Here is a 27,209-nt window from a genome sequence, read left to right as displayed (position 1 = left end):
CTCAAGCATTTTTTAAATTATTTTACAGTCCCTGTGTTACAACCTCTTTTGGAAGTTTATTCCACGAATCCACCTTTTTCATGAATCTGCTACCCTCCAATTTAAGATTGTGACCACTTGTTTTGGTTTTTAATTTTTGTAGAACATGCTTCCACTTTAAATCCCTTCATATATTTAAAGGTTTCTATCATGTAATTTATTTTCCTTCTCTTCTCTAAACTATATATATATTTAGATCAAATAGTCTTGCTTTGTATGTTTTATATTTCAGACCATGTTTATTTTATATCATTCTGGAGACGTGGCCTACGGAACTGTACACAATATTCCAGATGAGGCCTTAAAAGCAATCTGTAAAGTGGCATACAAATCTCTGCTGTTTCTGCTACTAATACCTCTCCCAATGCAACCAAGCATTCAACTAGCCTTACTAGTTGCACTACTGTATTGTCTACCAAATTTTAACTCCTCTGAAATAATAATTCCCAAGTCCCGTTCCTCTTTAGTTACAGTCAGTAATGTACCATTGAGACTATAAATGGACTTTGTGTTTTTGGATCCTATATGCATAATTTTGCTCTTGGTAATATTACATGTTAGATCCCATTTATTTGCCCAGTCCTTCAGTTTTTTTTTTTTAAATTTAACTGCTCATTTGATCCACTCCTCCTGGAACATCAACTCTGTTACAAATTTTTGCATCATCAGCAAACAAGCAAACCTTCTCCTGGAACCCACTTCCAATATCACTAATGAACATGTTAAATAAAACAGGCCCAAGAACTGACCCTCGGGGAACACCACCAATAAATGACCCCTCATTTGAATGTACTCCATTAATTGAAACCCTCTGCCTTCTATCCTTAAAGGGGCAGTAACCCTAAAAATAATGTTATATAATTCTGCACATAGTGCAGAATTATATAATAGTATCATGGTGCAAACATTATCCATTAAAGTATTGCTGCAATATTTTATTATCATTTACCTTTTTACAGACCGGGTCTGTTTTTTTCTAAGCGCATCTGGGCACGCTGTCTATTCACAGCAGGCCCGATCGCGCCATTAAGCTAAATGTAGCTCGCTCCCACTACAAACACTTGAAAATCTTCTTCTCTGGAACCGCTTATGTTACAGTTGTGAAACTTGCTGTGTGTATTGTTGTACTGACTTAGCATAAAGTTTGTTAAAGGACCAGTCAACACATTAGATTTGCATAATCAACAAATGCAAGATAACAAGACAATGCACTTAGTCTGAACTTCAAATGAGTAGTAGATTTTTTTATAACAAATTTCAAAGTTATGTATATTTCCACTCCCCTTGTACCATGTGATAGCAATCAGCCAATCACAAATGCATATATGTGTAGTCTGTGAATTCTTGCACATGCTCAGTAGGATCTGGTGACTCAAAAATTGTAAATATAAAAGACTGTGCACATTTTTTTTTTAATGGAAGTAAATTGGAAAGTTGTTTAAAATTACATGCTGTAGATGCCCTAGGAAGGAGGAAGCTGGTGGGAGGAGTACAAGTGCAAGGACATGCAACACTTGTTCTCTGGCTCCCTGTAAGAGCTACTGGCAGGAAACCCTGTGCTTCAAACCCTGGTCCTAGGGTGGCTCTTTCTAAGTAGTTACCACATACTTCCAGCACTCCAATAGTGGTATTCCATCTCACTAAGCTGCTATTAGCAGCAATTCAAGGGACTGACCAAAAAATCTGCTCCTTATCCCCCCCTGTATCTTACCTGCTCCCCCCCTTCCCACCGGTGCTGCGTGAAGGGGAGAGCAGCAGTGGCTTGAGTCACATGCTGAAGCATTATTCAGTGAAGCAAGGGGAGAGGAATTTTTGAGACCTGACTTTACCTATTACGGCGCTGCCTAGGCAAGTTCTGCTCCGGTGATTGGTGTTGCTCCCTGGTCGCTCCTGCGGAACATCATTGTATTAGGCTCTGAGACTGGGGAGCCTCCACGTGACCGAGAGGACGCGGGTCCTCCCCGGTTTGACGGGAGCTGCGTGGAGTCCTATTGACGCTGCTGCTGGCGGCCCTTTGCTGAGAGTGGATCCTTGCTGTGCAGGACCGTCGTTATCTGCCGGAATCAGAAGAGGCTTGATCTTGTCTCGCTCCCACCCCACCGATGCTGCGTGGGGGAGCCCCTGGGGGCTTCAAATTGAAGATGACCCTCCAGCAGGGAAATCGGCTTCCAGGAACTAGAGGTTCCTGTGAACTGGGGACAGGTACTAATTCGGAATCCAGGCTCCTTGGGTAACCTCTTATATATTTTTTTCAGTAGCCGGACTGATTTAGGCTTCCATTTCTTACTATATAAGTGACTATGAACTTATTGCTGGCTCATAAGCTGGGGAATACTAAAGGATCTATGTGAAGTTTAAAATAAACTCTCTTAAGACACCGGTTTCCCCATAAATGAACATAAATGACTAAGTGAGCTTGAAGGAAAAAATTGTTTATGCTTAATAATATATGATTTATAAGTGTCTTAGTGAATCTTAACTAAGTTCAGTAACAGTTTGGCCAGTGGCTGTTCTTTTTCTTTGATTGTATGGGTTTTTTTTCCTTTTTTTTTTTTGTTTTTTTTCTTATCCTATGTGTGTGAGACTGATACATACTTTTTAAAGCAACAGTTGCTGAATATAAAAAGAGAAATTGTATTTTTGCTATACTAGGAGATGCTTGTTATTAATATTAGATCTTTAACTACTAATTTCCTAGGTGTATAGAACTCAATGAATAATAGGCAAAAATGATATATCAGAATCCTATTTTTGTTATATCTGGTTAATTGATTAAGTTTTTTGTTACATAGTGAGACAGAAATACAGGTGTATAAACTGATTTAATTATACGAGATCCTTTTTAAACATAGTGGCAAAGGGAATAGTATTGCATGCACACCTAATGGAATAAAATCAAAATTATATTGCCTTATTGACTACGCCCTAGTTAAAGTGAAAAATATACTAAAAAGGGCTGAAAATTAACATTAGGCCGTCGTATAAATATATTCTTGTCTTCTTTATTTATTACATTTAAATACACTTTCTCTGTATGCTTCTGATCTTAATTAGTTTTGATTCATAATAGAAAGTGCTGGGGCAGTATATATTTTGAGTATTAATTATACCTAAGCTCAAAATCTTAATTTTGCACTTTGGTGTTAAAATTAAAGAGCACATTATATATTGGCCAGGTTGAAATATTGCCTAAGGGAATTTATAAATTAAAAAAAAAAAAAAAAAACTTTTTTTTTTTTCCTTTTATTTTTTAAAAGGCAGGGTGGAGGGAGAGGAAAAGAAAGAAAGAGAAATTCACCAGGAATTCCTAATTAATTAAAAGTGCTTACAAAGACTAGGTCTAACAGAAATTGAGCAGATAACAGCTTAGTACTGTGATTATCAGGATTGACTGAAGCAGTTCTCTGCTCTATAGAGGTAAATTGTTAATAGTATTTCATACAAGTTTCTTATAAATATTCCGAAAATTTACTAAATTGGGTACTCTTAAGTGAATATATTGCATAGCCTAACTAGATCTCTGCAGGATTTTGGAAGGACATAGAAAGAAAGAAGGGAAAAAGGGCAATTCTGCTACCACCACATATTCAAAAAAATAAGAGTAAGGAAGGGAAAGAAAGGGAAACAAGGGAAAAGAAAAAGATAATAATATATCTTGATTTAGAAATATCCCCCAATTAACATGAAAATTCCATAACTGAGATGTTCTGAAATACACGGATTGATTCCTAATCCCCCCTTCTTTTTTTTTGTTTGTTTCCTCCCTTGCTTTCCTTTCCTCTTTAATTCTTCATTGCAATTCTTCACGCAATACAACACAGCACTATACTCACTGTCATTATTCACGTAGATATTCTCCTCCCCCTCACTCACTCTCCCCTCTTTTTCCTTTTTTTTTTTTTTTCTTCTTCTCCCTCACTTACACATGGGGATTGGAAAATTCCTTTCCTTCCCCCTTTATTAAACCCTATCACTTAAATCCACGACACAGATACAGAATTTTACACAATCTATGGATAAGTATATCACTGCACAAGCCAGAGAACTTCTCCCTCAGCCATGGCAATAAAACAAAGAGAGAGGAAAAATAAGAACATGCAAGATATGGTAGCAGAATCTCGCTCAATTAGTCCACTAAATGTAAATGAACAATTAGATATACAGACATTAGTTACCAAAATTTCAGAAGCCCTCTCCCCTAAGTTTGAGCAGTTGAAAGAAGAAATTAAGCATGATATCAATTCCTTAACTAAAGAAGTACAACAGTTCTCTAAAAGAATCTCTGAGGCAGAGCAGAGAATCTCTGACTTAGAAGATACCACCCTGAACCAGAACTCTAGTCTAGACGAAATAAACGCTAAAGTACTGAAAATGCAATTAAAAATAGAAGATCTAGAAAAACCGGGCAAGAAGAAATAATATTAGAATAATAGGTATTCCTGAAAATAAACAGTATGAGGATTTAAATAAATTAATTACAGAAACTATTCCACAACTTTTGCAGATGCCCCAACCATATCCACGTATAATAGTTGAAAGAGCTCACAGGTTAGGATGGTATAATTCGGAAAGAGGTAAAGATCGACCTAGTCCCATTATAGCTAAACTACTCAATTACCAAGATAAACTTACCCTGCTCCAACACTTTAGACAAAAGCAACCCATTACGCTGGGCAGCACCAAAATTATGCTTTTCCAGGACTTTTCAGCGGAAACTACAGCTAAAAGGCGAGAATTAGCACCAATCTGTACACGCTTGATAAACCAGGGATATCAAGCTACTCTAATATATCCAACTAAACTTAAAATAACAATAAACAACGAAGTGCAATTTTTTGAGACAGCTAAAGAAGCTGAGAAATATATAAAACAAATTGCTCCCCAAGCACAAGGTAAAAGCTGAAAACAAACTGTTCCCTAAGTATAAGGTAAAAACTGAAATAGTAACTAAAATTATAAGTAAAACATTAACGCGAACAATTGTTATATAAGATGTATAATGAATATCCAGGGTAGATACCGTGATAAGAGATACCTTGGTTATTAGGTTATCTTATAGGGGTCTAGCTTGCAGGAAACCAATTATGACAGTGTTGGGGGGGATTGGGGGGGGGCCCGGAGGGGAGGGAGTCGAGAGGGGTGTATGTGTTTTTTTTTTGTTTTGTTTTGTTTTGTTTTTTTTTGTTTTTCTCCCTCCCTTGTTGGTCTTGTTTTTATTTTTTGGGTATTATGCCTGTTTTAATTAAAAATGACAGTAAATGACTGTAAAATGATTTCTTGGAATATTGGTGGCCTTACGTCCCCAATAAAAAGGAATACAATTATCTCACATCTTAAAAAGCTGAAGGTAGATATTGCTCTTCTTCAAGAAACCCATATAAAATTAGAAGAAGTTCATAAATTAAAAAAATCGTGGGTGAAAGAAGTTATAGCTACTCCCAGCACTAGGAAGGAAAACAGGGGTTAGCAATTTTAATAGGTAAAAAAATAAAGGCAAACAACTACGGTTATTGAATCTGATCCAGAGGGAAGGTTTTTAATTGTAAAAATAAAACATGGTAATTCTGTGTATACACTTTGTAATTGTATGCTCCAAATATTATAGATTATGCTTTTTGGGAGACTTTACAAAATAAGATTCTTTCCAAGATAGAAGGGATGTTAATTATTGGAGGAGACTTTAATATGTCACCTAATTATGCCTTAGACAAACTTAAGACACAATCTTAAAAAACTGAAAACAAAAAAGATAATTTAGAAGCCAAAATTTTTAATAAATTATTTAATAATCTAAGAATAAAAGATATATGGAGATCCCAAAACCCAGAGAGTAGAAACTTTACCTGTCTATCAAAGGCTCACAAATCTCTTACGAGAATTGACTTATTCTTAGTAGACTGAGAAATTATTGAACTTACAAATTAAGGCCAGTATCTTGCCAATTACTATCTCGGATCATGCCCCAATAAACACTTGAAAATATATTCACAAAATGCTAATTTTGGAAATAATCGATTTTTTTTCCCTCAACATCTTGCTTCAGACCCAGAATTTAAAACGATAGTAAACTTAAAATTTGAAGAATATGCTCATTTTAATAGGGAATATGAAGATCGCCCAATGCTATTCTGGGAAACTGCAAAGGCAGTTATGAGGGGAGAGATACTGGCTTATAATATTAACAGAACTAAGTTGTACAAAAAAAGAGAAGAAATCATTATGAAATCCTTATCAAATGCTTACAATAATTATATAGTCAATAAAACAGCTCGAACCTGGAAATATATACGCACAAGCAAAAAAGATAGAGATTCTCTTCTATTACATAAAGCCACACAACAGGAATTAGACTTTCAATCACAATTATATAAATACGGGAATAAGGCAGGAAAATTACTTTCCAGATTAGTTAAACAAGACAAAGGGAATACTCCAATTGAATTAATTCAGAATAATGATAAATTAGTCTCAGAGTCAGAAGAGATCTTAAACATAATGGTAAAATATTATCAAGATCCTTTACTCTTCAAACCCGTCAAATAATTCTGAAAGAGAAGAACTTTTGGAAAAAAATTTCATACTTAAAAATTTCAGAAGAAATTAATGAATTAATCAACCTTCCCATTACAGAACTAGAAATTAAGAAGGGTATAGAGGAACTTGGCCTATCAACAAAGCGTCAGGGCCCAGATGCCTTGCCTGGCGAATTTTACAAACTATTGTCGACAGCTATAGTTCCATACTTAACAAAACTATTTAATGATTTGTATAAAGAGGGCAGCCCACCACCAGCCAGTTTTTCAGCTTCTTATACAACTCTTATCTTAAAACCTGGCAAAGATAAATCTCAAAAAGAATCATATAGACCTATTGCTCTACTAAATGTAGATTATAAACTGTTGACATCCATACTAGCACAGAGATTACAAGCTCCTCTTTCACACATAATACACAAAAGTCAAGCAGGATTTCTGACAAATAGAAATTCTTCAGCTAAAATCCGCGAATTATTTCTTACTATTGACTATGTTAAAATAGAGCCGACCCAAGCCCAAGGTGGTGAATCTCAGTCGATGCAATAATCTCAGTCGATGCCGAAAAGGCATTTGACTCGATTCATCATGACCATTTACTACATACACTATCTCAATTCGGGTTCAAAGGACAATTTCCTAAATTTATTGATATAAGAAAGCACACACAAAGCTGTTAGTTAATACAAGGCAATCAATAGATATACATCTTGCGAAGGGCACAAGGCAAGGCTGCCCTCTTTCCCCATTGCTTTTCAATATGGCAATTGAACCACTAGCAATCTTAATTAGGCAGGACATTGAAGGAATTAAAATAAGGAAAAAGGAATTGAAAATCTCATTATATGCGGATGACATCCTAATATATATGAGTAATATCCAGAGAAATATCCCCAAATTATTGTCTATTATATCACAGTTTAGCTCATTCTCGGGATATAGGATAAATACTAATAAGTCTGAGCTGTATTGGTTAACTCACCTGAAACAACCTATAGAAAATATTCCGCTTAAGATTGCAACTGATTCATTTAAATACCTAGGTATTATAATTTCCTCAAATCCAGAACAGTGGTATTCTCTCAACATTTCTCCAATCTTAGAAACTACTAGAAATACATTGAAGAATTGGCAGAACCTTCCCATCTCTCTTTCTGGCCGAATTGCTTTATACAAAATGATACTATTGCCAAAAATCCTTTACATATGTCAGAATATACCGATCCTATTAAAGCAAAAAGATTTAAGACTCTTAAACATATCACTTAGAAAATTTATATGGCATGGCAAGAAACCTAGAATTGCTCTTGAAAAATTGTCCCTTCCTATAAAATATGGAGGATGTGCCTTACCTGATCTATGTTTATATAATCTTGTCTTTTTAGCCGGTATAGTAACAGATTGGATTCATTGTAAAGATTACGTAACAGACAATGACTTAGAGAGGAGTATAACCTTCCCCTATCTCCCTACAGCGTTAATTCATAATAAAATCACTGATATACGAAGAGAGATTAAGAAATTTCACTCTATTATTGTTCCAATAAAAGCGTGGCTAAAGATCTGCAACCTATTAAAAGTTAATGAAAAAATCTCAAATTACTTACCCCTAATGGGTAACCCGCAGTTTGAATTAGGATTACAAATATCACCCCTCCAAAGATGGCAGACAAAAGGACTCGAAAGGGTAGCACAATTAATAGATACAACAGGGAACTGCATTAAATCATTTAATGATCTTAGGAGTGAATTTAATATCCCACAAAAAGATTTTTTTATCTACCTTCAGTTAAGACATTATACTTGGAAGTTAACTAGTACATCAGGCTGGAATTGGTCGTTAGGATCATTAGAGAAATGGTTATTGCTGGTTAAAAAAGGCCAGATGTCTATCTCTCCTTGCTATCAATTACTCAATGCAAATAAAGGACCAACTAATATAACAAAAATAGAACAGAAATGGGATTCAATTATAGACCCACTTCGACTAGATGAGGGATTCTCCCAAGTATCCATATCAATCGTTAAACAGACAACACTTTCCTCTACATGGAGGGAGTCGCACCTGAAACTACTATATATGACATATATTACCCCGGAAAAGGGATATAGATGGGGGAATATTAAATTTAATAAATGTTCAAAATGCTCACTTGTTGCAGCTAATCTTAAGCATATGCTATGGGAATGCCCAAAGGTTAGAGCAATGTGGAAGAAGGTGGAATTTTGGTTTAATAGGAGAATAGGTATTACCCATGTTGCGCTCTCATATATAAAAATAATATTTCTTAGAACAGAAGAAGGACCTTCTTTAGATAAAGAATTTATTGTTAATATTACTATATTAGCAGCAAGATATTTACTGTTTAAAATGGAAGGAAACTTCAACCCCTAGCATATCAGAAATTATAAATTGCATAAAAAAGCAATGCATCTTAGAACAGTATGACTCAAAACTATTTGAACCACAAGATATCAATAGATTTTTCCAAAAATGGGCCAGCATTTATAAAGACCCCTTCCAAAAGAAGAAATAGATCATTTAATTTATCCATTTAGGAACTCAGATATAGTTCTCCTAGGAATTTGGTAAAGACACTGAAAATGAAGATGTGAAGAGAAAGTAACAACTAAACTATCCTCTCTCTTCCAAGAATCATTTTTTCTTTTTTCTTTTTTTTTTTTATTTTTCTCCCTCTCGTCCCCTTCCCCCGTGCCCCTCCCTGGGTTGCCCATCCCCCCCCCCTCCTTCCGGTTTATACTAATCATAATTAATTTTCCGAGCGCCCGCAAGGGAGTAGCTGAATTGCAAATGTAACCAAATAATAGTTAAGTAACAGATTACGGAACTATATAGGTAAAATTACTCAGAATATAACAACGGGCCAAGATAAGATAGTTGAAATAGAGGACCCACAAGGGTCAAAAGGTTATTTATTTAGTTTAAATTCTTGTAAATGGTATTATCAGAATTAGTCTACAGATTGTTCTTAGATATAGGGCCCTTATTAGATCCAATTTATAACCCCTTCTCAGAAATCAATAACATTGTCGCTCCTAATATTAGGAGAGCTCCACAACAGTAGAGGGATAATAGGAGAGGGCAGTGGGGAAGAATCATAATTATCAAGCAGTATATTATCGGTGGGGCTGGTGGGAGCAGGAGCTCAGGGGAGAGGGGTTATCTATTTTTTTTTTATTTATATATGTTCTGGTTCATTATGGTTATAGAGGTAGCTAGTTATGAAAGTCAAATGTAAATATAGAATAAGACATTACACTGATCAAGTTATGTTCAGAAATTGTTTATTTTCAAATTTGGAGCTGTGTCTCCAAGACAATGACAGAACAAACTGGAGCTGCGTCTCTACAATTTATGTCTATTTTGCTAATTATTTTCTTTTCTGTATGTATTGACTGAAAATGTGAAAAATAAATATTTAAAAAAAAAAAATTACATGCTGTATCTGAATCATGAACATTTAATTTAACCTGAGTGTCCCTTTAAAGAGAAGTGATTTAGTCACATGATCTGCCATTTTGAAATGTGCGAAAATCTTTAAACATCTTCTTCTCTGAAACCGCTAAGTGCATTGAAGCGCAATTTTGCACATGTGCTCTTTGCAAGGTCATCTACCAAAATTGTTCAAACTGCAAATTTTCCATAATCAACATGGCTGCTATGAGCCATTCACCTTTTTATTGTTGTTTAATTGCGTATATTTGCACTTTATGCATTATATTTACACTATTTAACTATAACAGTGTAGTAGCCACATGATTACACATAGCCATGACCCATAAAGGCAATATTGTAGTCAAAATTCGCACTGCGCAGTCGCCTTCGTGAAATAAAACATTTGCAAATTTTCACGAAACTTCTGCAAATTGTAGAGGTCTATAGTGAGCATTAGTATGTGCAATTTGAAAGCCATACATTGCAAAGCTTAGCGGCCATTTTGTTTCGTATGCGCTGTTTTTAAAAACTACAAAAAACTTTTTCTCCGAAACCGCTTATGGGACAGACTTGAAATTTTGTTTATAGTTATCTTATGACTAACATTCATATTTGTTCAAGAGAAGTTGATATGTCATGTGGTTTGGCAGCCATTTTGAATTGTTCAAAAATGCTTAACGATATTTTTTAATCAATAATAAAACTAAAATGATTTATTTTTGCCATGCTTATTGACATCTATGATGAGAACTATTGTGCATAATGTGGAGACTGTATATCATATGATCTGGCAGCCATTTTGTTTTTCACGAAAATTTCGAAAATCTATTTTCTCTGCAACCGCTTATGTTAGAACTGTGAAACTTGCCATATAACCTTATATTGTGACTCAGAGTCACAGCTGTTCATGTTGAAGGAATTAGTCACAAGCTGTGGCAGCCATATTGGTTTACGGGAAAATTTCAAAAATGTGTTTTCTTTGCAACCGCTTTTGTTAAAACTGTGAAATTTGCTGTATAACCATATATTGTGACCTAGAGTTACATCTGTTCATGTTGAAAGTATTGGTCATATAGTGTGGCAGCATGTTGAGGAGGATTTTTTGCTCCTTATTCTGACAAAAGGAACAAATTAGAAGTCTTAAATTTACCCTTAGAGTTCTTATCTTGGGGAATTAAAATCTCCATTACCACCAGTAATAGTGGAAATAATAGAATCTAAATCTGCCCCAAAAATGTCTTTCATTGAAAAGAAATATTCAAGAGTATAGGGCTAAGAAACTGCACCAGCAGACCATGATTTTAAACATAAGGCTCACCTAGAAAGGACAGACAAGGACATGCTTTTAGCATTAATATTATTGATATGCAAGATAGCATCTCCAATAAAGGAATTTGCACATTTAAGCAAACCCAAAAGGTTTAGAAAATCTTCACTATCAGACTCCTCAGAAATTTGATCAGAAAGACTATCAAACCAAATTGAAGCAGCAGCAGAAACATCAGCAATCGCAATGGCCAGTCTACACAGATCTTCTATGAAAGTTTACAAGTTTCCTATCCAAAGGGTCTTTAAAAGAAGTGCTATCCCTCCAAAGGGATAGTACTACATTTAGCCAAAGTATAAAAGACACCATCTACCTTAGGGACAGTTTCCCAAAGCTCAATATTAGAAGCAGGAAGAGGATACATTCTTTTAAACCTTGTGAAAGGATTAAATAATTAATAATTCCACTGAAAAAATCTTAGCAGGTTTATTATAAGAATCTAAATGACTGGTAGACTTCCTTTCAGTAATATAAACTTCCTTAATTTCTAAAGTAAGCAAAACCTTCTTTAATAAATAACAAATGTCATCAATCTTAAACAAAAAGGAGGAAGAAGCAGGCTCTGAATCAGAGACAGGCCCCTGATCATAAGAAAAAACCTTACTCTCAGAAGCCTCATGGGACACAGGAATATTGCTATTAGTATAAGGCATATCTTTTACTGACCTTTTACGTTTAACTTAAAGGCGAAGTAACTGTCAACATTTTAGACACTGTAGCTTTAATAAATTCCCTAATGCCAGGAGCATTAAGGCAGGACTCACATAAGTATGAAGGTGAGGAAACCTCAGCCTGTTTACAATAAACACACTTACTACAGGTAGAAAGGTATTCATAAATATCAGCTTCCAAAGGAGGAAAAGGGACAGATTCAGAAGATTCCATAGTGAACAAAACCAGAAAAACAAAAGAGCGCTAAGGGAATGGGTATGCAATACCCCCTCCTGGGATTACAGCTATTGCTGGATTCGCCCAAACCAATACCAATTTAAAAATGTAAAAAATGTGCAAAACGAGAGCACACGTGCACCCCCACACACGCACCCATGCACCCTCATGCACGCACCGATGCATGCATCCATGAGCACACATGCGGCCAGGAAAACAAAAAAAGTACTAAGTTTCTTTAGCATAAAAATGTATATGTTTAAAAAAAAAACAATTTTTTAAATAACTAATACCCAGGAGGTTAACACAAAATAGAGCCCCTTATATATGGGGTGCAAACTAATCTAATCCCAGGCTATATATAATTACTATGTAAAAATGCCAGGTATAGGTCTTAAAAAAAAGTGTTAAAATTAAATAAACACTTACCTTAAACACCCTTCTACTATACAAAATAGCAGAAAAAAACAATCCTGTACTGAAAACATATCAGCAGAGGATATACTATATGAGTAAACTGTAGACCCAATAGGAGGGGGCAAAAGACAAGTCCCTGCGACACCCTTGGGAGGATACTGACTTAAATTTTCATGGGAAAGAAAAAAATATGCCAAACACCAAGCTCCTTAAACTTCGATCTTGACAAACTGTGTACTCTGAGGGTAAATGAGCCACAACTCAGTCTGAGAACCCCTCTTAAGGAAATGATATGATCTACACATCACCATTCTTCACATTCATCCAGCGGAGGCGTAGATAAGAATAATTACCATAGAGGTGAAAGTTGTTATATAGAGCTCTAGGGGCTTGGGAATCTTTGCCTCATCCTAGTGGTAGGGAAGGTAATTCCCAGGAGTAATAGATCGTGGACTCTTACCACACTTATAAAAGAAAAGTGAATAAGAAAAAAAAAAGTGCAAAATATTCTGCCACGTGGCAGCTGGTCCTGAGTAAATTCTACAGATAAATAGAAAAAAAGGATATTATCAAATAAACACCTTATCTTGTATTTCACCCCTGTAAAAGTAAAACATATATAATTTATCTGGATAAATACCTGTACTTCATCAAAGGTTTTTTTTTTTCAATATAGTTTTAAACCCATGAGTATATTTCTTATATAAAAATAAATCTTGTATTCATAAAATTGAGCCTGAGCCTAGCTGTATCATAAGTAAACAAAGTGGGAAAAAAACCAACTTACTCTTTGAGAATCTAGAGCATTAAGGGGTTTATCTCCACCGCTGAGTATTTCCCATAAGGTGGTGCCAAAGCTCCATTTATCTGATGCTGTCGTGAGATGCTTTGAATTCTCAATACACTCAGGTGGAACCCAAGGAATTCGCTCTATGAGAACTTGTGTAAAAAATAATAAAAATGTAAGAATTGTAGGAAATCCATTTATATAAACATAGTCACTTTAAAAAAAGAAATAACTTTTCTATGCTAAGTTGATAAACTATCCCATAGCAATAATCTGACCAACATGAAATACTTTGCTAGATCACTTAATTTGACGTGTAAAAACGGTAAAATAAATTTTGTAAAACTGTCTTACTATACCTAACATTCATTTATCCTTCTTTCAATATTTAGAATATAATGCCAATAATTCATTTGAATGGGTTCAAATTTCATGCTTATTTGGTGTAGAATTTTAAGTTTTTGGCTTGTCCTTTCTATAACATCACTTCCGTCAAGGAAAAATATTTGCCTTGAGATTTTTAGATTGAATGTTTCATTTTTAGTTTTGATTATTTGTGTTTATGCTTATGTGAGTGTGTGCTTGTTTGTATTTGTGCATGTGTGTGGTTATTTGTGTTTGTGTGAGTGTGCGCTTATTTGTGTTTGTGTGCTTCTTTGTGTTGTGCTTGTGTGTGTGCTTATTAGTGTTTGTGCTTGTGTGTGTATGTGCTTATTTGTGCTTGTGTGTGTGTGTGTGTGTGCTTATTTGTGCTTGTGCGTGTGTGTGCTTATTTGTGTTTGTGCTTGTGTGTGTGTGTGTGCTTATTTGTGCTTGTGTGTGTGCTTATTTGTGTTTGTGCTTATTTGTGTTTGTGTGTGTGTGTGTGCTTATTTGTGTGTGTGTGGGCGTATTTGTGTTTGTGCTTCACCAAAGGGGAGGACAATTGTGTAAGACCTTGAAAACCACGGTTCTATAGCAACACAACAGAAATGTCTAGTAATTACAAGGTGTTTACTGTCCTTAGATCAATGTTTTACCACACAGGGGGGATAAATGAACTGGATGAATTGAGAGTTTGCTTCTTGTGTTATAAGTTTAAAAGAGAAATATTTTATTATACAATGATATAATTTGATACTAAATTACTATTGAGAGGATCTTACCAAAATGTAATCTGTGTGCAGTCAATTAGGGCAGTAAAAGAGTATAATTCATTTTTGAACAGTGTGGACAATATTCCTGACAAAATACATTATAGATAATCAATTTGAACCATGAAGATATTGTCAACTTTGATGACTTTTCCTACTCTCAAACCTGAATAAGGAAAAAATCTGACATTGTCTGCCACAATAAATGATTGCTGATAAAAACAAAAAAAAACAAAAAGATTGCCGATATATCTTAGTTTTCTTATAGTATGTATCTTATGTAATAAAGACTATCACAATATCGATACTTGTTAAAATATTTCTGTATTTAAGCATTACAAAAGGTATGATTCTTTAAAACTACTTCTATCTTACAGAAAATAAAAACAAAGTTGTTTACAGGGAATTCACTTCTTGCTGAAGATAAGTCAAACTATAAATATTGTTTTTCATAATTTCATTGGATGGGATTTGGAAAGACTATTATAGGTTTTCAACATTGTTTATAGACTGTTTCCTGGGTGAAAAAGCTGGATAAATTGTCAGCCTACAAGTTATCTATTTCTACTAGGTGATTGACAAAGCCCAACTGAAAATCACATCAATGCTGGATGTAAAATAGCGTTGCACAATTCTTTGACTAAAGTATCTTAATGGGATAATGAACCTATTTTTTTTCTTTTGTAATTCAGATAGAACATGAAGCAACATTTTAAGCAACTTTTCAATTTACTCCTATTTTTTCTCCTATTTTTTTTGTTCTGTTGGTATCTTTATTTGTAAAAGCAGGAATGTAAGCTTATTAACATTTTTGTTTCTGCACCCTGGTTAGCGCTTGCTGATTGGTGGCCATCTACACTATTTTTTTTAATTTTTGCCCCACTTATCCTCTGGCATCCACCCCAAGTGAACCTTGGGAAATGGCTTCACCCCCCTCCCCATGAACCCCCTGGCGGAGGCATAAAAGATAGTGAATTACAGTGCATCGTATATATGTTTGATGCAGTGACTTGATCAGTCTGAGGGGATTTATGGTCTTACATCGGGATTTACCCACAGCAGCTTGGGTAATGCTAGGATTACCAAGGTAATGCTAGGATTACCCAATATCTGACATTACCCACAACATATATATTACATGCAGATGTATACTAGTAACATAAATGGATTAGATTAAGCAAATTGTGTGTGTAGTCTATTAATACAAAAACTGAAGAAGGGCAGAACATCACAAGAGTAGGGCGTTCACAGATTATTAACATTCACTGTATAAAAGAGAACTACATGTTTGTTAAATAATTAATGCCCCCAGAAACTGTAAGTCAAGGTTCCAAATTAAAATACGGAATACTCTTGCTTATGAGCTTCACACAGCCATTATTTAGCAAATACAGCTCTATTCTATTACCAAGCCCGGCACAGTAAAGGTAATTTTCAGCTATAAATACACAACAAATACATTCACATGTTTATAACGTTGGCAAAAATAAAAAAAGTAATTTTTAAAATTATTAGTTTTACATGATTCTTACTTTCTTTAGGCAAGACGGTAATACCGATTCCGGGGTCGCTGACCTTGATAAAAGCAGGGTTTCCAGACTTCCGGTCTTCCTCTCTGATAAGTAGGATGTTTTTAGAGCACACATTCCCATGTGCAATGTTGCGTTCTTCCTGTATCAGGAAAAGCAAATAATGGTTGAAAGCAAACAGATTAAGAGTATTGTGAAAATCAATTTCTAAATTAAACTCACCAAAATTAAGCATTAATTTCAAAATCGTCTAGTTTGTACAATAAAAATAGATATAAAACAACAAAAGTACTAATTAAAGAAAACAAACAAATACTCTCCTGTTCGAGCTATAGTTAATAATGCCAAAATGTGAAACCAAAGAATATTACATATATTTAGGAAAACATAATTTATGCTTACCAAATAAATTCCTTTCCTTCCTGGCAGGGAGAGTCCACGATTTCATTCCTTACAGTTGGGAAATATAACACCTTGCCACCAGGAGGAAGCAAAGACACCCCAGCCCAAAGGCTTAAATATCCCTCCCATTTCCCCTATCCCCCCAGTCCATTCTACCGAGGGAACAAGGAAAAGTATGCGAAACATCAGGGTATAAAGGTGCCAGAAGAAATAATATAAAAAGGGAGCCGCCCAACAAAAATAAATTACGAGTGGACTCTCCCTGCCAGGAAGGAAAGGAATTTATCTGGTAAGCATAATTTATGTTTTCCTTCCATAAGGCAGGGAGAGTCCGCGACTTCATTCCTTACTGTTGGGAAAACTATACTCAAGCTCCAGAGGACACTGAATGAATAACGGGAGGTAACAAAAAAAAGAGGCAGACCCTATTCTGAGGGCACCACAGCCTGCAAAACTTTTCTCCCGAAAGCTGCTTCAGCCGAAGCAAACACATTAAACTTGTAAAATTTAGAAACAGTGTGTAAGGAGGACCAGGTAGCCGCCTTACAAATCTGATCCATAGAGGCTTCGTTCTTAAAAGCCCAGGAGGAAGCCATTGCTCTAGTGGAATGAGCCATTATCCTCTCAGGAGGCCGTTGCCCCGCTGTCTCATAAGCTAAGCGGATGACACTCCTCAACCAAAAAGATAGGGACGTCATAGTAGCCTTCTGCCCCTTATGCTTCCCCGTATAGATGACAAAGAGGAAGATTGTCTGAATTCCTTAGTAGCCTGAAGATAGAACTTCAAGGCACGAACCACATCTAGATTTTGAAGCAAGCGTTCCTTCGCTGAAGGATTAATGTTACGATCCGACACCACCTTAGGGAGGAACCCTAATTTAGTACGATAAGGGAAGTCACATTGCAAAGCAGAAATCTCAGAAACTCTGCGTGCAGAGGCAATAGCCAGCAAAAAAAAGAACCTTCCAAGATAACAATTTAATGTCAACTATATGCATAGGCTCAAATGGAGCCTGCTGCAAAACACTAAGAACAAGATTTAGGCTCCAAGGCGGAGCCCCAGATCTAAACACAGGTCTGATCCTAGTCAGAGCCTTAACAAAGGACTGCACATCCGGAAGCTCAGCCAATCTCTTGTGCAGTAACACCGACAGGGCCGATATCTGTCCCTTCAGGGAACTAGCAGATAGACCCTTCTCCAGTCCATCCTGGAGAAAAGATACAATTCTGGCAACCTTAACCTTATGCTGGAGAAGCCACACTCATCACACCAGTACAAGTAGGTCCTCCACACTTTATGGTAGATACGACGAGTAACTGGCTTACAAGCTTGAACCAGAGTGTCGATAACACTCTCAGAGAACCCTCTTTTGGCTAAGACTAAAAATTCAATCTCCATGCAGTCAGCCTCAGAGAATCTAGATTTTGATGAATGAAGGGACCCTGTATCTGCAGATCTCTGCGACAATGTAACCTCCACTGAGGAGATGAGGACATCCCCACCAGATCCGCAAACCACGTCCTTCGCGACCACAAAGGAGCAATCAGAATCACTGATGCTCGCTCCTGCTTGATGCGAGCCACCACACAAGGGAGAAGCGGTAATGGAGGTAAAAGATATGAGTCTGAACCTCCATGGTACTGATAGGGCATCTATTAATTCCGCCGGGAGGATCCCTCGACCTTGACCCGTACCTGGATAGCTTGTAACGTCTCGTTCCCCCCTAATGGTTTACATAGACAACCAAGGTTATATTGTCTGATTGGAATCTGATAAACTGGGACAAACCCAGAAGGGGCCAAGCCTTTAAGGTATTGAAGATTGCCCGGAGTTCCAATATATTGATCGGAAGGGAGGACTCCTCCTGAGTCCACAGCCCTTGTGCCTTCTTGGCACCCCAAACGGCTCCCCAGCTGGAAAGGCTTGCGTCCATAATCGCAATCTCCCAGGACGATCTCAAGAAGCACATGCCTTGGGACAGATGATCTGGACAGAGCCACCAAGAAAGCAAGTCTCTCGACAAGTTGTCCAGCACAATCTGTTTGAGACAGATCTGAATGGTCGCCATTCCATTGTCTCAGAATGCATAGTTGTAAGGGTCTGAGATGGAACCTGGCAAAAGGAATGATGTCCATACAGGACACCATGCGTCCGATCACCTCTATACACTGAGCCACTGAGGGTCTCAAGGAGGCCTGGAGGGCAAGACATGTAGTAGTTAGCTTGCAACGTCTCTGATCTGTGAGGAATATTCTCATGGACATGGAGTCTATTATTGTCCCTAGGAAATTCACCTTTGTACTTGGAGTAAGAGAACTCTTTTCCAAGTTTATCTTCCATCCATATGATCAAAGGAGACTGAGAAGGGACTCTGAATGTTCTTCCGTTAGACAAAAAGATGGTGCCTGCATAAAGATATCGCCCAGGTAAGGCGCTACTGCAATACCTTGTGTTCTGGCAACGGCTAGAAAAGCCCCCAAAACCTTTCGAAAATATCCTTGCAGCAGTAGCTAGGCCAAACGGAAGAGCTATGAACTGGAAGTGCTGGTCCAGAAAGGCAAACCTCAGGAACTGAAAATGTTCCCTGTGTATCGGAACATGAAGGTATGCATCCTTCAGGTCTATGGTGGTCATAAACTGTCCTTCCTGAACCAGAAGGATTGACCGTATTGTCTCCATCTTGAAAGATGGAAGACTCAGAAACTTGTTTAGGCACTTTAAGTCCAGAATTAGATGAAAAGTTCCTTCTTCTCCTCCTTTGGAACCACAAATTTTTTTGAATATCCGCAAACCTCTTTCTGCTGTAGGTACCGGGACAATTACTCCTAGAGAGGAGAGATCCTGTACTCAACCTAAGAAGGCAGCCCTCTTTTCTGGCCTTGTAGACAGACTGGAGAGTAGGAATCTGCCCCTGGGCAGATGAGACTTGAATCCTATTCTGTATCCTTGAGATACAACCTCCAGAACCTAAGGATCCTGTACATCCTGGAACCAAGCGTCTGAAAAAAGAGACAGTCTGCTCCCTACTCAATATGATCCCGGATCGGGGGCAGCCCTTTCATGCTGATTTGTTCTCGGCAGGCTTCTTAGTCTGTTTGGACTTATTCCAGGACTGAGCCGGCCTCCAAGTACTCTTGGGCTGCTCGGACTTGGATGAGGATTGCCGCCGTCATGCTTTGTCAGAACAAAAGGAACGAAAATTAGACAATTGCCGTTCCTTAGGCCTATTTTTCCTATCCTGCGGTAGGAAGGCACCTTTCCCTCCGGTAACCGTAGAAATCCAGCCCTGGATTGAATAAAATCTTCCCCTTGAAAGGAAGAGAAAGGAGTCTGGATTTAGAAGTCATATCCGCAGACCAAGACTTCAACCAGAGAGCCCGGCGGGCTAGGACCGCAAAGCCCGAAGCCTTTGCATTCAGGCACATAATCTGCATTGCGTCACAGATGAAGGAGTTAGCAATTCTCAGACCCTTAAAGTGCCATAAAACAGGTTGAGATCTGTACATATCCTAAAAGGGCTAATTAATTTAAAATAGTTTGCATAAAAATTTTTTTTTTAAAATTGGTGGCAAGTATTTTAAAATAAATTTAAAAAATAAGCAAAATGAATTACATAGTTAAACTGCCTGGAGCAGCTAACTCCACCCCTCTTATCTGTGTTTAGACACAGGCATTGTATTTTAACCGAGTTCACAGCTTTTAGGCATGCTCCAGCAGATAATCCCTATTCACTTTTGCATTTTACCAAAAGAACAATAAACATAGATACAGCGATAAAAGAAATTGTGTGGGGTGAGTTAGAGCTTTACAATTCAGAAACTAAAAAGAAAGGGTTAATGGTGAGGCACTGCAGTATAAATTTGTAGGTAAAGTAATTAAAGTACATATTATAATAATTTGTCTCTATCCCAACTTGTTTTATGCTCCTTTAATTCTCTCCTGAATATCCTTGAGGGTAGTCTCTACCTCAATAAGCTCCGACAGAGTGTTGCACCAGTAGGTAGCTGCACTAGCAATTGCGGCTACAGCTGCCGCCGGTTGAAAACCCCTGCATAAATTATGCTTTCTAGATCATTTCCTTTCCATCTGTATGAGGAGAGTCCACGGCTTCATTCCTTACTTGTGGGAATACAGAACCTGGCCACCAGGAGGAGGCAAAGACACCCCAGCCAAAGGCTTAAAGGGACAGTCAACACCAGAATTTTTGTTGTTTTAAAAGATAGATAATCCCTTTATTACCCATTCCCCAGTTTTGCACAACCAACACAGTTATAATAATGCACGTTTTACCTCTGTAATTACCTTGTATCTAAGCATATGCAAACTGCCCCCTTATTTCAGTTCTTTTGACAGATTTACATTTTAGCCAATCAGTGCTCACTCCTCTGTGACTTCACGTGCATGAGCTCAATGTTATCTATATAAAACACATGAACTAACGCCCTCTAGTGGTCAAAATGCATATGAACTGCTTAGGTTTAGATTTCAACTAAGAATACCAAGAGAACAAAGCAAAATTGGTGTTAAAAGTAAATTGGAAAGTGTGTTTAAAATTACATGCACTATTTGAATCATGAAAGTTTTTTTTGGACTTGACTGTCCCTTTAAATACCTCCCCCACTCCCCTCATCCCCCAGTCATTTTGCCAAGGGAACAAGGAACAGTAGGAGAAATATCAGGGTATAAATGGCGCCAGAAGAACAAAACAAAAGTTAGGTCCGCCCAAGGAGAAAACGGGCGGGGGCCGTGGACTCTCCTCAAACAGATGGAAAGAAAATTATCTGGTAAGCATAATTTATGTTTTCCATCTTAATATGAGGCGAGTCCACGGCTTCATTCCTTACTTGTGGGAAACATATACCCAAGCTCTAGAGGACACTGAATGAAAACGGGAGGGTAAAAAGAGAGGGGGACCATATTCTGAGGGCACTACAGCCTGCAAAACCTTTCTCCCAAAAGCTGCTTCAGCCGAAGCAAAAACGTCAAATTTGTAAAACTTTGAAAAAGTATGTAAGGAGGACCAGGTAGCCGCCCTACAAATCTGCTCCATAGAGGCCTCATTCTTGAAGGCCCAAGAGGAAGCCACAGCTCTAGTTGAATGAATTGATAGGGAAGTGGAAGAAGCCGTCTGCCCTCTACGCTTCCCAGAATAGACAACAAACAACGCTGAAGTCTGTCTAAAATCTTTCGTAGCCTGAAGATAGAATTTAAAACCCCGAACCACATCCAAGTTATGAAGTAATCATTCCTTCGAAGAAGAAGGATTAGGACACAAGGAAGGAACCACAATCTCCTGATTGATTTTGCAATCAGACACAACCTTAGGGAGAAATCCCAACCCAGTGGGAAGAACAGCCTTATCAGCATGAAAAACTAGGTAAGGAGAGCTCACATTGCAAGACCGCCATCTCAGAGACTCGTGCTGAAGAAATAGCCAGTAGGAAAAAGAACCTTCCAAGAAAGAACCTTCCAAGACCGTAATTTAATGTCCACAAAATGCATGGGCTCAAACTGACCCCTCTGCAAAACCTTAAGAACTAGATTTAAACTCCAAGGAGGAGCAGAATGTCTAAACACAGGCCTGATTCTAGACAGAGTCTGAACAAAAGACTGAATATCAGGAAGCTCAGCGAGCCTCTTGTGTAATAACACTGAAAGAGCCAAAATCTGTCCCTTTAAGGAACTAAAAAAAGGGAGAAAAGAAAGAATCCTGGACACCCTGACCTTATGCCAGGGGAATCCACGTTCTTCACACCAGAATAAATAGGTCCTCCACACCTTATGATATATGCAATGGGTGACCAGCTTTCTGGCTTAAATGAGAGTATCAATCACGCTCTCAGAAAACCCTCTCTTGGCTAAGACTAAGCATTCAATCTCCACGCAGTCAGCCTCAGAGTATCTAGACTTTGATGAACAAAAGGACCCTGTTCCAGCAGATCCCTGCAACAAGGTAACCTCCATGGAGGAGATGACATCCCCACCAGGTCCGCAAACCACAGCCTTCACGGCCATGATGGAGCAATTATAATAGTCGAGGCTTGCTCCTGCTTGATGTGGGCCACTACCCGAGGTAGAAGTGGTAATGGCGGAAAAATGTAAACTAGGTTGAACCCCCAGGGCACTGCTAAGACATCTATCAGCTCCGTCTGGGGATCCCTGGACCGCAATCCGTATCTCTGTAGCTTGGTATTGAGCCTGAACGCCATGAGATCTATCTCCAGAGTCCCCCATCTGTTGCAAAACTCCGCAAACACCTCGGGATGGAGAGACCATTCCCCCAAATGAAACGATTGTCTGCTGAGGAAGTCCACTTCCCAGTTGGCCACACACAGAATGTGGATTGCTAACAGCGAGCTGTTGTGAACCTCCGTCCAGTCCAGGATCCAAGATACTTCCCTCATGGCTAGGGAGCTTCTCGTTCCCCGCTGATGGTTAATTTAAGCAACGGAGGTAATGTTGTCCGATTGAAATTTGATAAACTGGGATGAACCCAGAAGAGGCCAAGCCCTCAGAGCGTTGAAGATCGCTCAAAGTTCCAGAATGTTGATCGGGATATTCCTCTCGAGTCCATCGGCCCTGTGCCTTCCTGGCACCTCAAACAGCTCTCCATCCTGATAGACTTGCGTCCATAGTCACAATCTCCCAGGTTGGTCTCAAGAAGGATGTCCCCTGGGACAGGCGATCTGGACAGAGCCACCAAGAGAGTGATTCTCTCGACCGGTTTTCCAGAGAAATCTGTTGGAATAAATCCGATTGTTCACCGTTCCATTGCCTTAGCATGCACAACTGAAGAGGTCTGAGATGGAACCTGGTGAATGGAATGATATCTATGCTTGACACCATGAGCCCAATCACCTCCATACACCAGGCCACAGATGGCCTTAAGGAGGTCTGGAGGGCAAGACAACTGGAAGTAATTTTGTAACGTCTCTGGTCTGTAAGGAATATCTTCCTGGATATGGAATCTATTATCGTGCCCAGGAATTCCACTCTGGTACTGGGAACCAGAGAACTCTTTCCTAAGTTTATCTTCCATCCATGAGGAGAAAAAGAAGAGCTCTCGAGTGGTCTTCTGCCAGCCGGCAGGACGGAGCCTGGACCAGAATGTCGTCAAAATAATGTGCTACTGCAAGACCTCTGGATCTCGCCATCGTGAGCAGAGCCCCCAGAACCTTTATAAAGACTATTGGAGCAGTAGCCAGACCAAAGGGAAGAGCTACAAACTGGAAGTGATGATCCAGAAAAGCAAATCTTAAGAACTTGAAGTGATCCTTGTGTATTGGCACATGAAGGTATGCATCCTTCAAGTCTATTGTGGTCATGAACTGTCCCTCTTGAACAAAGGGCAGAATAGACCTTATCGTCTCCATCTTGAACGATGTCACAGACAGAAACTTCTTTAAGCACTTTAGGTCTAGAATCGGGCGAAATGTACCCTCCTTCATTGGGACCACAAAAAGGTTTGAGTAGTATCCCAGACCTCTCTTTGCTAAAGTTACTGGTACAATCACTCCTTGGGAGGAGAGATCACTAACGCACTCTAGAAAGGCGTCTCATTTTTCTGGTCTTGAAGACAGGTTTAATAAGAGGAATCTGCCCCTGGGTAGATGAGATTTGAAACCTATACTGTAACCCTGGGCAATGACCTCCAAAACCCAAGGGTCTTGCACGTCTCCCAGCGAAGCTTCCACAGAGAGAGATAGACTGCCCCCAACACAATCCAGTGACGGATCGGGGGCCGCATCTTCATGCCGATTTTGTCTCGGCGGGCTTCTTGTTCTGCTTGGATTTGTTCCAAGATTGAGATGGTTTCCAAGTTCCCTTGGACTGATCAGGTTTCGCGGAGGGCTGCTGGTGTTGGGACCGTGACCGTGGATATGATAGAGTCCAGTCCTGGACCAAAAAGAACCTTCCCCTAAAATGGAAGGGAAAGTAATCTAGATTTTGAAGACCAAGACTTCAACCATAGAGCCCTACGGGCTAGAACAGAAAAGCCTGATGTCTTGGCATTCAAGCGGATAATCTGCATACAAATAAACAAATTAGCTACCCTCAAGACCTTAATTCTTTCCTGGATTTCATCGAGGGGAGTTTCCACCTCGATCATCTCCGACAGAGAGTGACACCAATAGGTAGCGGCTCCAGCCACCGCAGCAACCGCTGCTGCAGGCTTAAATAAAAATCCTGTGTGCTGAAACATTTTTCTTAACAGAGTTTCTAGCTTCTTATCCATGGGCTCCTTAAATGACGAACTATCCTCAAGCAGGATAGTGGTGCACTTAGCAAGCATGGAGATAGCTCCATCCACCTTAGGGACAGACCCCCACAACTCTAATTGGGAGTCCGGAACTGGGAACAATTTCTTAAAAGAAGAAGAGGAAAAAGAGAATCCAAATCTTTCCCATTCGTTCTTAATAATATTTGCCATCTTTACGGGAACCAGGAAAGTTTGTGGCACCACCCTGTCCTCAAAAACTCTATCAAGCTTAGAAATAGAAGGTTCCTCAGGTAACTTAGGTTCCGGAACATCTAATGTAGTCAACACTTCCTTTAACAGAAAGCGTAAGTGCTCTATCCTAAGTCTGGTTCCTCCGCAGCCGCCGATTCCGACCCAGAAAGAGCCTCCTCTGAAGTATCAAAGGTGTCTTCATCAGCGGATAATCTAGTATCAGATAAATCCAACAAGTTGGTAGATGACCCCTGGGAAGGATAGCAGTATTTAACCTTTTGCTTGCGCTTAGCAGGGCGAGGAAAAGCAATAAAGGCCGCAGACCACTGCCGCAACTGCTCAGAAAAGTCTGGCAGTAAGAGGGCCCTTCCCGAAGGAGGATTAGTAGTGCAATGGGGAGCTGCATGTGTAAAGGGAGATGATCGCAGGGAACGCACCTCGCTGGACAGAGACCCCTAAGATGTGGACAGCTTAGTAGTACTAAACCTCTTGTTCTTTTTGGATATAACTACTTTATTAAGTCATGCGGAACATAATTGAGCAAGCGGATATACCATAGCCTCCTCACAATAAAAACAGGTATTAGATTTGGTTAAAGAGGGAGTAGTCATCCATAGCTGAAGTTGTTGACTTTGTCATCACGTACTCTTTTATAAACTGTCCTCTTGAAGCAGCTGATATATGCCAGTTTGGTGAGCAGGGAAATACGCACATCGGTTTACTGTTACCAGATCCTGACTTTGGAGTGGGATTTAAAGAGTTGGCTAATAACAGCGTGAGGATAGCTTGCTGGGCAGCTATTAAGAGTCCAGATTGTACCTGTGGCACTTCTCAAGTGCTTTTTTTCTAGTAATACTCGTCTTGTGCGTGGGAATCCAAACACCACTGATTGTGCACTATTGTGGCGCCTTCTTCTGTTCTTTCCTTATATCTGTTGTCTCCCTTCTTAGACTTTAGAACAGTGCTTAGGCAAATAGAACAAAATTGAGCAGGCAGGCAAACCACGGCCTCCTCACGATATAAACAGGAATTATTAATCAGTACAGAAGGAGCGGAACCTTCTAATGTAGTATCAGAGTCCTCCATAGTTAAGATATAGTCACAGAAGGAGACAAAAAACACAATTTATGCTTACCTGATAAATTTATTTCTCTTGTGGTGTATCCAGTCCACGGATCATCCATTACTTGTGGGATATTCTCATTCCCAACAGGAAGTTGCAAGAGGACACCCACAGCAGAGCTGTAATATAGCTCCTCCCCTAACTGTCATAGCCAGTCATTCGACCGAAAACAAGCCGAGAAAGGAGGAACCATAGGGTGCAGTGGTTACTGTAGTTTAAATTTAAAAATTACCTGCCTTAAAATGACAGGGCGGGCCGTGGACTGGATACACCACAAGAGAAATAAATTTATCAGGTAAGCATAAATTGTGTTTTCTCTTGTAAGGTGTATCCAGTCCACGGATCATCCATTACTTGTGGGATACCAATACCAAAGCTAAAGTACACGGATGAAGGGAGGGACAAGGCAGGAACTTAAATGGAAGGAACCACTGCCCGTAAAACCTTTCTCCCAAATATAGCCTCCGAAGAAGCAAAAGTATCAAATTTGTAAAATTTTGAAAAAATATGAAGCGAAGACCAAGTCGTCGCCTTGCAAATCTGATCAAAAGAAGCCTCATTTTTAAAGGCCCAAGTGGAAGCCACAGCTCTAGTGGAATGAGCTGTAATCCTTTCAGGAGGTTGCTGTCCAGCAGTCTCATAGGCTAAGCGGATTAAGCTTCTTAGTCAAAAAGAAAAAGAGGTTGCCGAAGCCTTTTGACCTCTCCTCTGTAAAGAGTAGACAACAAACAAAGCAGATGTTTGACGAAAATCTTTAGTAGCTTGTAAGTAAAACTTTAAAGCATGGACCACGTCCAAATTGTGTAACACAAGGATGGAACAACAATCTCTTGATTGATATTCTTGTTAGATACCACCTTAGGTAAGAACCCAGGTTTGGTACGCAGGACTACCTTATCCGTATGAAAAATCAGATAAGGAGAATCACATTGTAAGGCAGATAGCTCAGAGACTCTACGAGCCGAGGAAATAGCTACCAAAAAAAGAACTTTCCAAGATAAAAGCTTGATATCTATGGAATGAAGAGGTTCAAACGGAACTCCTTGAAGAACCTTAAGAACCAAGTTTAAGCTCCATGGTGGAGCAACAGGTTTAAATACAGGCTTGATTCTAACTAAAGC

At 38.7% G+C, this 27,209-nt stretch overlaps 1 protein-coding gene across 1 annotated transcript in view; it reads right to left on the bottom strand.

Moving 5' to 3' along the window:
• JAK2 (Janus kinase 2) overlaps positions 1 to 27,209 on the bottom strand; it is a 737,012-nt gene that overhangs the window by 86,950 nt on the left and 622,853 nt on the right. Inside the window, exons 15-16 of the mRNA XM_053702553.1 lie at positions 16,114 to 16,252; positions 13,449 to 13,600 (exon numbers count right to left, since the gene is read on the bottom strand). Of these exons, the coding sequence (XP_053558528.1) occupies positions 13,449 to 13,600; positions 16,114 to 16,252 (291 nt within the window). The remainder of the gene's footprint in view (positions 1 to 13,448; positions 13,601 to 16,113; positions 16,253 to 27,209) is intronic.

This window comes from Bombina bombina, chromosome 2 (assembly GCF_027579735.1).
Source record: "Bombina bombina isolate aBomBom1 chromosome 2, aBomBom1.pri, whole genome shotgun sequence".
Classification (NCBI taxonomy): domain Eukaryota; kingdom Metazoa; phylum Chordata; class Amphibia; order Anura; family Bombinatoridae; genus Bombina; species Bombina bombina.
The sequence above is the reverse complement of the archived record's forward strand: the minus strand, read 5'-3'. Positions and strand labels throughout refer to the sequence as shown.